Raw genomic sequence first — 15,657 nt, 5'->3', positions numbered from 1 at the left:
CAATCGATAGAATAGAAGTAATACTAGTGAAATAGCTAAGAATTTGGTCGACTGGAATAATGTAATTGTCCTAAAATGGGAGTCAAAGTTGGCAAAATCGCTGATTCGTAAATATCGCTGACACATCAAAATTCACGAGAGCATAATTTCATCAGTTTTCCATCAAATTTCGTACTTTTTGTTTTATTACATTCACAAAAAGATTCTCTACCATTTCATAAGAAAAAATAATTTTTTTTTTTTTTTTAAATTCTTGGACACTGGGGCACCACTTAAGATTTTGGCCTTGGACCCTGAAAGGGTTAAACTGCAACATTAACACCCCTCCTTCAGAGTGCAGGCACTGTACTTCCCATCTTAATATTTTTGGGTGTCTGGAACGGATTAATTTTATTTCCATTATTTCTTATGGGGAAAATGGTTTCGAGTTTTGTGAATTTCAACTTTTGGCAGGCTCTCTGGAACGGATTAATCACGACACTTGGGGGTCCACTGTACTTGAAGTAAGTACTTTTCTGTTTTTCTCTGCAGTATGCACTTATAAGCAGTATAAACTTGTGTTTACACTTCACAATTATCTTGTGTTCACAGTACTGTGTTCCTTGCCCAGTAAGTTATGAAGTGAAATAATTCAGTAACTGTTATCTTATATTCTGCATCACAACTCACTGTTGTCTCAGTTATTTTTTTTTCTCCCAGCATTTCCTTCTGTATTCTTGCTGCTTTTGTATTAATTCATTTCCCATTTTACTGTGTTGAACATTCTTTTGTGCTAATTCTTTTTATTTAACCAGTGTCTAATTTGTCTTATCTCCACAGACAATAGTGCCATTATTTTGTTTGAAGCAAGACAATTATTTCAAATTTTTGTCAACACAAGACCTTATTGCAAGAAAATTATCATAGTATTGTGCATTTATTGATGTGTTGTTTCTGCCTCTGTTTTGTGTTTTATGCCCTCTGTTATTCTTCATATTTCATTGAACAAATTCACTCTTAGTGCAATTTTTAACTTCTTTTTTAAAGTAAATCATTCTTTTGCTTGTTCAGTCAGTGTTGCTTAAGCTGCAATTAAGAGTTAAAGTGTTCAATCAGTTCATTCTTTGATAATTTTTTTTATTGTCTTTGTAAGCTGCATTTTCTTTTGTGTGCAATTTTTTTTTGTTATTGCAGTATTGACTCATTTGCAATGATTCTTGTGCAAGTATTGTACTGCCATTAATTTTTTCTTTCAGAAAATTTTTATGTAGTGTTGTGTTGTGCAGTAATTTTTGATTAGTAATTATTATTTGCAATATTGCTACAGTTTATTTCAGTGCAATATTATGTGATTTCAGTTTTACATTTCTTGTTCTGTGCATAATATTTTATTCTTTGTGTGTCACTTTATTTTATTTTTTTAGGGAATTGCTTTCCCAGTCTATTTTAATTTTATAATTTTTGATTGATTTATCATTTATTGTTGAATTTCTTTATTGAATTGAGAGTAAAGACAACTCACTGTGCCACTAATTCAAATTAAAGTAAATATGAGTAAATTTGATCTGAATAAAGTATACTTTCTCTTGATCATCAAAGTGTTGCTTATCCAGTTGAGTGTTTTATGTGAGATTTCCTTGCTCTACAGTGTGACTTGTTATTTTTCCTTTACTTATGCAGAATACTTAAGTATTTTCTTCCCATTTAAGCTTACTGTGTCATATATTCTCTCTATTATTCTTGCTTTTATGTCCTTGAGTAAGTTCCCTGAGATGTCCCAGTCACTTTTGTTTGCACACTTAGTTTATCATGCCAGTCAGTAAATATGAATCAGTCCACAGTCCCAATGACCCCTTACTGACTGAAAGACAATACCTAGCTCTTAGACAATGTGTTTGCTCTCACAGCTTGTATCTGAGATTTATTAAAGTGCTGCGAAATGTGAAGTTCAGATTAAGTTCCTATAGATCCGTGCATTACTTATTAACATAGCCAAGCGGTCAGGCACTAGTAATACTGTCACTCCTGTCTGGAATCCAGCCACAATATCGTGCACGCAGGATAGTGTACAGTTACCTTGGGTTTCAGAGGAACCTCAGACAACTCTGGCTGCTGAGACTACTATCCCTGCGATGGCGACTTGTTCAAGTAGTCATTACTTCCAGGGGACGCTTTGTGAAGAATGTTACTTGTAATGAGTTATGCTATCTCTTGCTGATGTCACAAGCTGTTGCAGAAAGACATTTCTGTGGCTAGTGTACTCACTTGAGTGTTGTTGTTCCTTGTGTTCCAGATAGTGATACTATCCTTGTTGACAGTAATCCGTGCAATGTAAAAAGTTATTTCTCAAGTAACCTTCACATGTTGTTAACATTTATAAGAGCAGTCTCTTTATAGCTGATACCTTGTGTCACTGTGTGCAACTCAGAATGAATACCAGTATTGTTGACCATGTTCATTTCTTTTCCCCTATGCTTGCAGTGAGAGATAGTAGATCTGTTCTCCCTTGCTCATATTGTGTACTATAGCATTATCTTTTTTTCATCCGGGGAGAGTTGTCCACTCCACCGAGTTTGTTCATTCCCCCAGTAAGAAAGAATCGATCCTTTGTGGTCTGGTGTGATTTGATTCCTGCTCCAGGAAGATCTTGTTCTGACTGTGAAGCCACCAGCACCCATTAGTGACTTTGTAATGAGCCAAGAATTACTGTATTGAACAGCCGAATTGGGTATCCCAAGCAGAAGGGTATACCAATTAGTAATTCCACAGTCACTAGTGAATGTAGCTCTACAGCTAGTTCATGATGCACCAGGTGTTGCACACCCTGGTATGGATCGTTCAGTAAAACAAGCCAGAATGAAATACTTTTGGCCACGTATGGCAACTGATATTTCCGAGTATGGTAAGAAATGTAGTGTCTGTATGCAACATAAAGGAAATGTCAACGGTCCAAATCCTGTCCAATGTATCCCACCGCTGCCACCATTTGTTGAGAGGGTTCATGGAGATATGATGGTTGGAGATAAACACACTTGTTGGGTGGTAACACTTATATTAACCCTTTGACTGTTTCCGACGTATAAATACGTCTTATGAGCCAATGTTTCTGACGTATTTATACGCACAAATTCTAGCGGCTTCAAATCGAGCGCCAAAGGCCTGGTAGGCCTACACGGGAGAGAATGGGTCTCAGTGGTCGGTGTGCACCCTGTGAAAAAAATCTGGGACCTAGCGGTGCATTGTGGGAACGCCATGTTGTCAGTCCATTTTCACCATGCCTCTCGGTAAGAAGTTCCTCACTCCTCGGCGGATTGGAGGTCTTTTGTTCCCAAGTGATAGCTCTAACAGCGATGAAAGTGTCAGTGACAGTGAATTCAAGGGTTTTCAAGTGAGTGTTACCGAAAAAAGTGCCCAGGATAACGTAAATAGTGACGAAAACCCAGATGACCCACAACCTTCGACCTCTGGTGCTGTGCCGGCTTGTTCATGTTCACGTTCGCCTGTACCAGGACGAAAGAGGAAACTATTTGGTCGTGTACAACACCCTGATGATAGCAGTGATAGTGATAGTGATAGTGATAGTGATTTCAAGGTCATTGAAAGCAGTTCTAGTGACAGTGAGAGTGAATATTCCCCAGTGAAGCGCCAGTATGTACGACGTAGCATGCGGTCTGGTAGTGTTTCATATGTTGTTCCAAGGGGAAGGAGAAACTCTGGGAGCACATCCCGTGGCCCAACACCACGACCTGATAGTGAAGATGACGATATTGTAACGATGGGTATGAATGGTGACAGTGAGGGAGGAGGCAGTGGTGGTGATAATGAGGGTGGCACGGCCCATGTGGCACCATCACCGGGCCACGCTACTAGCCACGCGGCTGACTCAGCAGAACAACCAGCCTCACCCTACCCCACACTGCCACAACCTGCACCACCACAACCTGCACAGCCACAACCACGGTACAATATCCAGACCCCACCAGCAGACCGCATCTGGGATTGGCAGGACGGTGACGAGTTTGTTCCCAGTCCCCATGACTTTGATGAAACACAAAGTGGAATAAAGCCATCTTGTCCACTTGGGAACAATGCCAGTGAACTGGACTGCTTTGAGTTATTTTTCGATGAACCCCTGATGGACATCATTGTCAGGGAAACAAATACATACTGTGATTACACCATGGCAAATACAATTCTCTCACCAAAATCACGGCTACACAAGTGGAAGGAGACAACTGTGGCAGAGATGTACCTGTTTTTTGCCACAATAATGCTTATGCCACATGTGTATAAGCACACTGTCACCACATACTGGACAACAGATCGCCTGATTTCAACTCCAGGTTTTAGTGACATTATAGGTGTCAATCGTTTCCTGATACTGTTACGTATGTTACACTTTTCAGACAAAACCAGGCCTGACAGAAGCGACAGGTTATATAAGATAAGAAATGTGTTTATGTACCTGAAACAAAAGTGCTGCATGTATTTTTATCCCTTCAGGAAGCTTGTTATTGATGAGTCCTTGATTTTATTCAAAGGAAGACTCTCATTCAAGCAATATATACCAAGCAAGAGGAAACGCTTTGGTATAAAGCTATTTGTACTGTGTGATTGCAGAAGTGGTCTTGTTTTAGATATTATTGTGTACACTGGCAGTAATACTTTGAGAGATACCATGAAGTTATTGGGTATCTCTGGTGATGTGGTTCGAACAATGATGGAACCATATCTTGGTAAGGGGCATATGTTATTTACTGATAACTGGTACACAAGCCCCTTACTCAGTGATTTCTTGCGAGTGAACTTGACAGACGTGTGTGGCACAGTGCGTGGTAATCGCAAACATATGCCAAGGTTCGACGCTGGCACTCGCAGAGGTGAGGTGCAAGCCTTTGCTGCCAATGACATCATGGCATTTCAGTGGCATGACAAACGTGATGTCACATTGTTGACATCAGTTCACATAAACGAAATGGTACCCAGTGGCAGGGACAACAGAGAGACCAATGAACCCATTCTAAAGCCTGCAGCTGTCATGGACTACAACCTCAATATGCGCTTAGTGGACAAATGTGACATGCAGATTGGGTTTGCAGACTGTGTACGCAAGAGTTATAAGTGGTATATCAAACTTTTTTTCCATCTTGTTGATATCTCTATGCTAAATGCTTATAACATATACAAGTTGAAGACCAACAAAACACCAAAATATGGTGAATTTTGCCTGTCAGTAATCAGACAAATAATTGCAAAGTACCAAGGAGCAACTCCTGCAATAGACCAGCGCCCACAGACGTCATCTCGTTTGAGGCCTGGTGATCACTACCCCATACAACTGCCTCCTACTACTGCCAAGAAAAATGCTCAGAAGAGGTGTTATGTATGTATGCATACCACAAAACGCCCACAAACACGCAGAGACACTCGTTTTATGTGTGAGGAGTGTGAAGTGCCCCTCTGCATATACCCATGTTTCAAAGAGTTCCACAAGCTGCAGCAGTTCTAGGAACGTGTTTAGTGACTGTACATATGTATATATATTATGGAACAATAGTAATAAACATTGTTTTGTATTGTTTGTTTGTGTAAACAAAGTGTATACACAAACTAATAGTGATAAAGTTTGTTCTGTTATTGTGTTGTAAACAATGAGTGTATATTTGAACAATGCACCTTACATTGGTCTCACAGGCCACATAAGTTACCTGGAACAGAAAAATACTGAAAAATGCAAGAAACCTTTGAATTAGAGTAAATAAAAGAATACCGGGTGGGCGGCAGTCGCCGCTGTTGCCGTACGCACGTCAATTTCTGCAAACTTTGCGGCTCTATATCTCGGTAAGTACTGATGGCAAAAATTTTTTTTAGGCTTAAAACACTAGTAAAAATATTCCTAACATTTTCATAAGAAAAAATAATTTTTTTTTTTTCGAATATTTGGCGACATAGAATGACAGTTTCAGAGAGGGCCCTGAAACAGTCAAAGGGTTAACAGAGTGTGAGAGGGGAGCCCAGCCTAGCCTGTCCTGTTGCCTTTAGGTCTATGCATAATCTGAGAGAGAGGCAGCGTGTCTCATGCTCACATGCGGCATCATGTGACATCACACATGCTAGTCACTGGGCCTAGCAAAGGGGTCATGTATGTAAAACATATGGATGGTACTATGATACTCAGATAACATACACATATACAGGGGATCAGCAACTATGCTGACAGCCTGCCAGACAGGCAACCAGCTAGGCAACCAGCCAGGCAGGCAACAAGCCAAGGAGGTAACCAGCCAAGGAGGTAACCAGCCAAACAAGCAACCAGCCAGGCAGGCAACCAGCCAAGGAGGTAACCAGCCAAACAGGCAACCAGCCAGGCAGGCAACCAGCCAGGCAGCCTTCCAGGCAGGCAACCAGTTAGGCAGGCTGCCAGGCAGGCAAGCAGCCAGGTAGGCAACCAGGCAGATAGCCTGCCAGGCAGGCAACCAGCTAGGCAACCAGCCAGGTACCCTGCCAGGCAGGCAACCAGCTAGGCAGGTAGGCACCCAGGTAGGGAGTCAGGCAGGCAGTTAGGGAGGCATCCAGCCAGGCAACCAGCCAGGCAGGCAACCATTTAGGCAACCAGCCAGGCAGGCAACTGGCAGGCAGGCAACCAGCCAGGCAGGCAACCGGCAGGCAGGCTGCCAGGCAGGCAACCAGCCAAGCAGTCTGGCAGGCAGGCAGGCAACCAGGCAGGTAGGCAGCCATGCAAGCAAGCAGCCAGGCAACCATCTAGGCACCCACGCAGTGGGTCAGACCGGCAGATAGGCAGGCTACCAGTAAGGCAGCCTCTAAGACAGGCAACTAGCCAGGCAGCATGTCAGGCAGGCAACCAGCCAGGTAGCATGCCAGGCAGGCAACCAAGCAGGCAGCTTGCCAGGCAGGCAATCAGCCATGCAGCCTGGCAGGCAGGCAACCAGCCAGGTAGACTGTCAAGCAGCCAACCAGCCAGGCAGCATGGAGGCAGGCAACCAAGCAGGTAGCTTGCCAGGTAGGCAACCAGCCATGCAGCCTGCCCAGGCAGGCAAGGAGCCAGGCAGCCTGTCAGGCCAGTAACTAGCCAGGCACATTGCCAGGCAGGCAGCCAGCCTGGCAGACAGCCAGCTAGGCAGGTAGGCAAGCAGCCAGGCAGACAACAAGCTAGGCAGGTAGTCACCCATGCAGGGAGTCAGGCATGAAGTCAGGCAGGTAGCCAGGCAGGCAACAAGGCTGGCAGCCTGCTAGGCAGGCAACCAGCCAGGTAGCCTGCGAGGCAGGCAACCAGCTATGAAGGTAGGCACCCAGGCAGGGAGTCAGACAGACAGCTAGGCAGGCAACGAGCTATGCACCCAAACAGGGATTCAGACAGGCAGCCTGCAGGCAACCATCCAGGCAGCCTGGCAGGGAGGCAGTCAGCCAGGCAGACAACCAGCCAGGCATCCTTCCAGGCAGGCAACTAGGCAGGCAGTGAGCCAAGCAGCCTGCCCGGCAGGCAACCAGCCAGGCAGCCTACCAGGCAGGCAACCAATGAGGTACCATGCCAGGCAGGCAAGGAGCCAGGCAGCCTGTCAGGCAAGTAACCAGCCAGGCAGGCACCCAGCTAGGCACCCTGCCAGGCAGGCAACCAGCCTGGCAGACAACCAGCTAGGCAGGTAGTCACCCAGGCAGGGAGTCAGGCATGAAGTCAGGCAGGTAGCCAGGCAGGCAACAAGGCTGGCAGCCTGCTAGGCAGGCAACCAGCCAGGCAGGTATGCAGCTAAGCACGAAAGCAGCTATGCAGCGTGGCAGCCTGCCAGAAAGGCAACCAGCCAGGGAGCCTGCCAGGCAGGCAACCAACTAGGCACACAGGCAGGGAGTCAGTCAGGCAACCAGCCAGCCAGCCAACCAGCCAGGCAGGCAACCAGCCAGGTAGCCTGCGAGGCAGGCAACCAGCTATGAAGGTAGGCACCCAGGCAGGGAGTCAGACAGACAGCTAGGCAGGCAACGAGCTATGCACCCAAACAGGGATTCAGGCAGGCAGCCTGCAGGCAACCATGCAGGCAGCCTGGTAGGGAGGCAGTCAGCCAGGCAGGCAACCAGATAGACAGCCTTCCAGTCAGGCAACCAGCCAAGCAGCCTGCCGGGTAGCGAACCAGCCAGGCAGACAACCAGCCAGGCAAGCAACCAGCCAGGCATTCTTCCAGGCAGGCAACTAGGCAGGCAGTGAGCCAAGCAGCCTGCCCGGCAGGCAAGCAACCAGGCAGCCTGCCAGGCAAGCAGCCAGCAAGGCAGCCTGACAGGCAGGTAACCAGCCAGGCAGGCAACAAGCCATGCAACTAGCCAGGCAGCCTGCCAGGCAGTCAATCAACCAGGCGGGCTGCCTGGCAGGCAACCAGCCAGGTACGCAACCACCTAGGCAGCCTCCCAGGCAGGCAACCAGCCAGGCAGCCTACCAGGCAGGCAACCAATGAGGTACCATGCCAGGCAGGCAAGGAGCCAGACAGCCTGTCAGGCAAGTAACCATCCAGGCAGGCACCCAGCTAGGCACCCTGCCAGGCAGGCAACCAGCCTGGCAGACAACCAGCTAGGCAGGTAGTCACCCAGGCAGGCAGTCAGGCATGAAGTCAGGCAGGCAGCTGGGCAGGCAACATGGCTGGCAGCCTTCCAGGCAGGCAACCAGCTAGACAGCTTGCAAAGCAGGTAACCAGCCAGGCAGACAACCAGCCAAGCAGTCTGCCAGGCAGGCAACCAGCTAGGCAGGCAGGCACCCAGGCACGGAGTCAGGCAGGCAGCCAGCCTGGCAGACAGCCACCTTGGCAGACAGCCAGCTAGGCAGGTAGGCAAGCAGCCAGGCAGACAACAAGCTAGGCAGGTAGTCACCCATGCAGGGAGTCAGGCATGAAGTCAGGCAGGTAGCCAGGCAGGCAACAAGGCTGGCAGCCTGCTAGGCAGGCAACCAGCCAGGCAGGTATGCAGCTAAGCACGAAAGCAGCTATGCAGCCTGGCAGCCTGCCAGAAAGGCAACCAGCCTGGGAGCCTGCCAGGCAGGCAACCAACTAGGCACCCAGGCAGGGAGTCAGTCAGGCAACCAGCCAGCCAGCCAACCAGCCAGGCAGGCAACCAGCTATGAAGGTAGGCACCCAGGCAGGGAGTCAGACAGACAGCTAGGCAGGCAACGAGCTATGCACCCAAACAGGGATTCAGGCAGGCAGCCTGCGGGCAACCATCCAGGCAGCCTGGCAGGGAGGCAGCCAGCCAGGCAGGCAACCAGGCAGGCAGCCTGACATGTAGGCAATCAGCCAGGCAGGCAACCAGCCAGGCATCCTTCCAGGCAGGCAACTAGGCAGGCAGTGAGCCAAGCAGCCTGCCCGGCAGGCAAACAGCCAGGCAGCCTTCCCGGCAGGCAACCAGCGAGGCAGCCTGACAGGCAGGTAACCAGCCAGGCAGGCAACAAGCCATGCAACCAGCCAGGCAGCCTGCCAGGCAGTCAATCAACCAGGCGGGCTGCCTGGCAGGCAACCAGCCAGGTATGCAACCACCTAGGCAGCCTCCCAGGCAGGCAACCAGCCAGGCAGCCTACCAGGCAGGCAACCAATGAGGTACCATGCCAGGCAGGCAAGGATCCAGGCAGCCTGTCAGGCAAGTAACCAGCCAGGCAGGCACCCAGCTAGGCACCCTGCCAGGCAGGCAACCAGCCTTGCAGACAACCAGCTAGGCAGGTAGTCACCCAGGCAGGGAGTCAGGCATGAAGTCAGGCAGGTAGCCAGGCAGGCAACAAGGCTGGCAGCCTGCTAGGCAGGCAACCAGCCAGGCAGGTATGCAGCTAAGCACGAAAGCAGCTATGCAACCTGGCAGCCTGCCAGAAAGGCAACCAGCCAGGGAGCCTGCCAGGCAGGCAACCAATTAGGCACCCAGGCAGGGAGTCAGTCAGGCAACCAGCCACCCAGCCAACCAGCCAGGCAGGCAACCAGCCAGGTAGCCTGCGAGGCAGGCAACCAGCTATGAAGGTAGGCACCCAGGCAGGGAGTCAGACAGACAGCTAGGCAGGCAACGAGCTATGCACCCAAACAGGGATTCAGGCAGGCAGCCTGCAGGCAACCATGCAGGCAGCCTGGCAGGGAGGCAGTCAGCCAGGCAGGCAACCAGGCAGGCAGCCTGACAGGTAGGCAATCAGCCAGGCAGGCAACCAGATAGACAGCCTTCCAGTCAGGCAACCAGCCAAGCAGCCTGCTGGGTAGGCAACCAGCCAGGCAGACAACCAGCCAGGCAAGCAACCAGCCAGGCATTCTTCCAGGCAGGCAACTAGGCAGGCAGTGAGCCAAGCAGCCTGCCCGGCAGGCAAGCAGCCAGGCAGCCTGCCCGGCAGGCAACCAGCGAGGCAGCCTGACAGGCAGGTAACCAGCCAGGCAGGCAACAAGCCATGTAACCAGCCAGGCAGTCAATCAACCAGGCGGGTTGCCTGGCAGGCAACCAGCCAGGTACGCAACCACCTAGGCAGCCTCCCAGGCAGGCAACCAGCTAGGCAGCCTACCAGGCAGGCAACCAAAGAGGTACCATGCCAGGCAGGCAAGGAGCCAGGCAGCCTGTCAGGCAAGTAACCAGCCAGGCAGGCACCCAGCTAGGCACCCTGCCAGGCAGGCAACCAGCCTGGCAAACAACCAGCTAGGCAGGTAGTCACCCAGGCATGAAGTCAGGCAGGCAGCTGGGCAGGCAACATGGCTGGCAGCCTTCCAGGCAGGCAACCAGCTAGACAGCCTGCAAAGCAGGCAACCAGCCAGGCAGACAACCAGCAAAGCAGTCTGCCAGGCAGGCACCCAGGCACGGAGCCAGGCAGGCAGCTAGGGAGGCAGCCAGCCAGGCAGCCTGCCAGGCAAGCAAACAGCCAGGCAGGCAACCAGCCAGGCAGGCAACCGGCAGGCAAGCTGCCAGGCAGGCAGGCAACCAGCCAGGCAGCCTACCAGACAGGCAACCAGACAGGCAGCCTGCCAGGCAGGGAACCAGCCAAGCAGTCTGGCAGGCAGGCAACCCGTCTGGCAGGCAACCAGGCAGGCAACCCGTCTGGCAGGCAACCAGGCAGGCAACCAGGCAGGCAGTCTACCAGACAGGCAGTCTACCAGACAGGAAACCAGCCAGACAGGTATGCAGCTATGCAGGCAAGCAGCCAGGCAACCTGCCAGGCAGGCAACCAGCTAGGCACCCACGCATGGAGTCAGGCAGGCAGATAGGCAGGCGACCAGCCAGGCAATGTGCCAAGCAGGCAACCAGCCAGGCAGCATGCGAGGCAGGCAACCAGCTAGGCACCCACGCATGGAATCAGGCAGGCAGATAGGCAGGCGACCAGCCAGGCAGCATGCGAGGCAGGCAACCAGCTAGGTACCCAGGCAAGGAGTCAGGCAGGCAGCTAGGCAAGCAACCAGCCAGGCAGGCAACAATAGAGGCAACCATCCAGGCAGCCTGCCTGGCAGTCAATCAGGAAGGCAGGCTCCCTGGCAGGCACGGAGCCAGGTATGCAACCACCTAGGCAGCCTCCCAGGCAGGTAACCAGGCAGGTAGCTTGCCTGGCAGTCAATCAGGAAGGCAGGCTGCCTGGCAGGTACGCAGCTATGCAGACAACCAACTAGGCACCCACGCAGGGAGTAAGGCAGGCAGATAGGCAGGCGACCAGGCAGGCAGCGTGCCAGGCAGGCACCCAGCCAGGCAAGCAACGAGCCAGGTAGACTGCCAGGCAGGCAACCAGCGAGGCTGCCTGCCAGGCAGGTGACTTGCCAGGCAGGCAACCAGCTAGGCAGGTATGCATCCAGGCAGGGAGTCAGGCAGGCAGCTAGGCAGGCAACCAGCCAGGCAGGTAAGCAGCTAGGCAGGTAGGCACCCAGGAAGGGTGTCAGGCATGAAGTCAGGAAAGGAGTCAGGCAGGCAACCAGCCAGGAATCCTTCCCTTCAGGCAACCAGTGAGGCAGCCAGCCACGAAGCCTGTCAGGTAGGCAAGCAGCCAGGCACCCTGCCAGGAAGGCAAGTAACCAGGCAGTCAAGCAACCAGCCAGGCAGCCTGCCAGGGAGTCAACTAGCCAGGCAGGCAACCAGTCAGGCAGCATACCAGGCAGGCAATCAGCCAGTCAGCCTGCTAGGCAGGCAAACACCCAGGCAACATTCCAGGCAGGCAACCAGCCAGGCAGCGAACTAGGCAGGTAGCCAGCCAGGCAGCCTGACAGGCAGGCAAGCAGCCAGGCAGGCAACCAGCCATTCAGGCAACCAGCTAGACAGGTGGGCACCCAGGCAGGCAAACATGCAGGCAGCATGCCAGGGAGGCAACCAGGCAGGCAGGCAACCAGCCAGGCAGGCAACCAGCCATGCATCCTGGCAGGCAGGCAAAAAGGCATTCACGCAGCCAGGCAGCCTGCCAGGCAGGCAAGCAACCAGGCAGAGAAGGAGTTAGGCAGGTAGGCACCCAGGCAGGGAGTCAGGTAAGTAGTCAGGCAGGCAGCCAGACACGCAAACAGCCAGGCAGCCTTCCAGGCAGGCAACCAGCTAGACAGTCTGCCAGGCAGGCAACCAGTCAGGCAGCCTGCCAGTCAGTCAACCCGCTAGGCACGTAGGCACCCAGGCAGGGAGTCAGGCAATCAGCTAGGCAGTCAACCAGCCAGGCAGCCTACCAGCAACCAGTCATGCAACTTGGCAGGCAGGCAAAAAGCAGGCAGGCAACCAGCCAGGCAGACAACTAGCTAGGCAGGTAGTCACCTAGGCAGGGAGTCAGTCAAGTAGTCAGGCAGGCAGCCAGGCAGGCAACCAGCCAGGAAGCCTGTCAGGCAGGCAACCAGCTAGACAGCCTGCCAGGCAGATTGCCAGGTAGGCAAGCTGCCAGGCAGGCAACAATCTAGGCACCCAGGCAGGGAGTCAGGCAGGCAGATAGGCAGGCAACCAGCCAGGCAGACTGCCAGACAGGCAACCAGCCAGGCAGCATGCCAGGCAGCCTGGAGACAGGCAAACAGCCAGGCAGCATGCCAGGCAGGCAACCAGCAAGGCAGCATGCCAGGCAGGCAACCAGTCACACAGCATGCCAGGCAGCCTAGCTGGCAGGCAACCAGCAATTCAGCCTGCCAGGCAGGCAGCCAGCTAGGTAGCCTGCCAGGCATGCAATAAGCTAGGCACCCAGGTAGGGAATCAGGCAGGCAGTTAGGCAGGCAACCAGCTACACAGGTAGGCACCGAGGCAGGGAGTCAGGCAGACAAGCAGGCAGGCAGCATGCCAGGGAGGCAACCAGCCAGGCAGGCAACCAGCCAGGCAGGCAACCAGCCAGGTAGCCTGCCAGGCAGGGAACCAGCCAGGCAGGCGACCAGCCAGCCAGGCTGCCAGGCAGCACTGCCAGGCAACCTGCCAGGCAGGCAACCGGCCAGGCAGGCAACCAGGGAGGCAGGCAACCATCCAGGTAGCCTGCCAGGCAGGGAACCAGCCAGGCAGGCGACCAGCCAGCCAGGCTGCCAGGCAGCAACCTGCCAGGCAACCTGCCAGGCAGGCAACCAACCAGGCTGTCAGGCAGGCAACCAGCTAGGCAGCCTGTCAGGTAGGGAATCAGCCAGGCACCCACCGAGGCAGCCTGCCAGGCAGGCAACCAGCTAGGAAGCCTACCAGGCAGGCAAAAAATCTGGTAGCCTGCCAGGCAGGCAACCAGCCAGGCAGACAACCAGCTAAGCAGTTAGGCACCCAGGCAGGGAGTCAGGCAGGGAGCCAGGCAGGGAGCCAGGCAGGCAATCAGCCTGGCAGCCTGCTAGGAAGGCAACCAGCCAGGCAGCCTGCCTAGCAGGCAAGCAGTTAGGCACCCAGGCAGGGAGTCAGGCAAGGAGTCAGGCAAGGAGTCAGGCAGGGAGCCAGGCAGGCAATCAGCCTGGCAGCCTGCTAGGCAGGCAACCAGCCAGGCAGCCTGCCAAGCAGGCAAGCAGCCATGCAGCCTGCCAAGTAGGCAACAGCCAGGCAGGCAATCAGACAGGCAGCCTGCCAGGTGGGCAATTAGCCAGGCAGCCTGCTAGGCAGGCAACCAGCCAGACTGCCTGCCAGGTAGGCAACCAGCAAGGCAGGCAACCAGCCAGGCTCCCTGCCAGGGAGGCAAGCAGCCAGGCAGCCTCCCATGAAGGCAATCAGCCAGGCAGCCTGTCTGGCAGGCAACCTACCAGGCATGCAACCACCTAGGCAGCCTCCCAGGCAGGCAACCAGCCATGCAGCCTCCCAGGCAGGCAACCAGCCATGTAGTCAACCAGCCAGGCAACCAGGCAGGCAGACAACTGGGTAGGCAGGTAGGCAACCAGGCAGGGAGTCAGGCAAGGAGTCAGGCAGGCAGCCAGGCACACAACCAGCCTGGCAGCCTTCCAGGCATGCAACCAGCTAGACAGCCTATGAAGCAGGCAGCCAGCCAGGTAGCCTGCCAGGCAGGCAACCAGCCAGGCAACCAGCCAGGCATACAACCACCTAGGTAGCCTCCCAGGCAGGCAATCTGCCAGGTAGGCAACCAGCCAGGCAGGCAGCCAGCCTGGCAGACAACCAGCTAGGTTGTCTGCCAGCTGGGAGTCAGGCAAGGTGTCAGGCAGGCAACCACCTAGGCAGCCTCCCAGGCAGGCAACCAGCCATGCAGCCTCCCAGGCAGGCAACCAGCCAGGCAGCCTGCCAGTCAGGCAACCAGCCAGGGAGGCAACCCCCAGGTAGGCACCCAGGCAGGGAGTCAGGCAGGCAGGTAGGCAGGCAATGAGGCAGGCAGCCTGCCAGTGAGGTAATGAGCCAGGTAGGCAACCTGCCAGGCAGGCTACCAGGCATGTAACCAGCCAGGCAACCAGCCAGGCAGCCTGCCAGGCAGGCAACAAGCTAGGCACCCAGGCAGGGAGTCAGGCAGGCACACTACCACACTCTTCATTCCAGTGTCAGACAGCACTGCCACACTCATCATACCACTGTCAGACAACACTCTCCCCCATTCTTCATTCCAGTGCCAGGCAATACACTCTCCACCACTCTTCAAATAAAATCAGTATCAAATCAAATTTTATTTCTTTGTGTAGTATACAAACTCTGGTTTACATATAATAAAATATTGTTAAACACAAAGAAAGCCACTAGCCTGCATGAGCAGTTCAGGCAGACTAATACTAATGCTTACAGATTACTTCCCTTTTGTTGGTCCAGAGGCCAAATCTCTGAGTGACAGCCCAGGTCCAAGAAATGATAGAGAATAGTTTTCTGAAGGTAATGAAACCAAGGTCCAAGAATTTTCAAAAAACATTTTTGTTATTTTTTCTTGTAAAATGGAAGAGAATCTTTTTCTGAAGGTAATAAAACAAAAAGTACAAAATTTGATGGAAAATTGATGAAATTACACTCGCGAATTTTGATGTGTCAGTGATATTTACACATTGGCGATTTTGCCAACTTTGACTCCCATTTTAGGCCAATTACATTACTCCAGTCAATCAAATTTTTAGCTATTTCACTAGTAATACTTCTATTTTATCGATTGAGCACAAGAAATTGCCCAGTCAACTGTTGTAACTACCCATTAAAGTGATTGGAAATTAGTAATTTGGCCAATTTAACACGAAGTTCAAAACATTCCAATTTCAAAATTGGGTCCAGAATAAACAATACAGGCATTCCTGGCACTAAACTAACTTTTCCTCTGTTCATTAGTTACTTTTCAGGCTTTACAAATGA

General features: G+C 52.6%; 1 protein-coding gene across 4 annotated transcripts in view; it reads left to right on the top strand.

Moving 5' to 3' along the window:
• LOC128695778 (sulfotransferase 1E1-like) overlaps positions 1 to 15,657 on the top strand; it is a 200,534-nt gene that overhangs the window by 18,096 nt on the left and 166,781 nt on the right. For 3 of the 4 annotated variants that reach the window (XM_070093140.1, XM_070093142.1, XM_070093139.1), the window contains exon 1: positions 6,175 to 6,319. The exons of the other annotated variant lie outside the window; for it this stretch is intronic. In XM_070093140.1, coding sequence (XP_069949241.1) covers positions 6,190 to 6,319 — 130 coding nt within the window. In that variant the 5' untranslated portion in view covers positions 6,175 to 6,189. Of the gene's footprint in view, positions 1 to 6,174; positions 6,320 to 15,657 lie in introns of those variants that run through there. 4 annotated transcript variants of the gene reach the window in all.

Source organism: Cherax quadricarinatus, chromosome 41 (assembly GCF_038502225.1).
Source record: "Cherax quadricarinatus isolate ZL_2023a chromosome 41, ASM3850222v1, whole genome shotgun sequence".
Lineage (NCBI taxonomy): Eukaryota > Metazoa > Arthropoda > Malacostraca > Decapoda > Parastacidae > Cherax > Cherax quadricarinatus.
The sequence above is the reverse complement of the archived record's forward strand: the minus strand, read 5'-3'. Positions and strand labels throughout refer to the sequence as shown.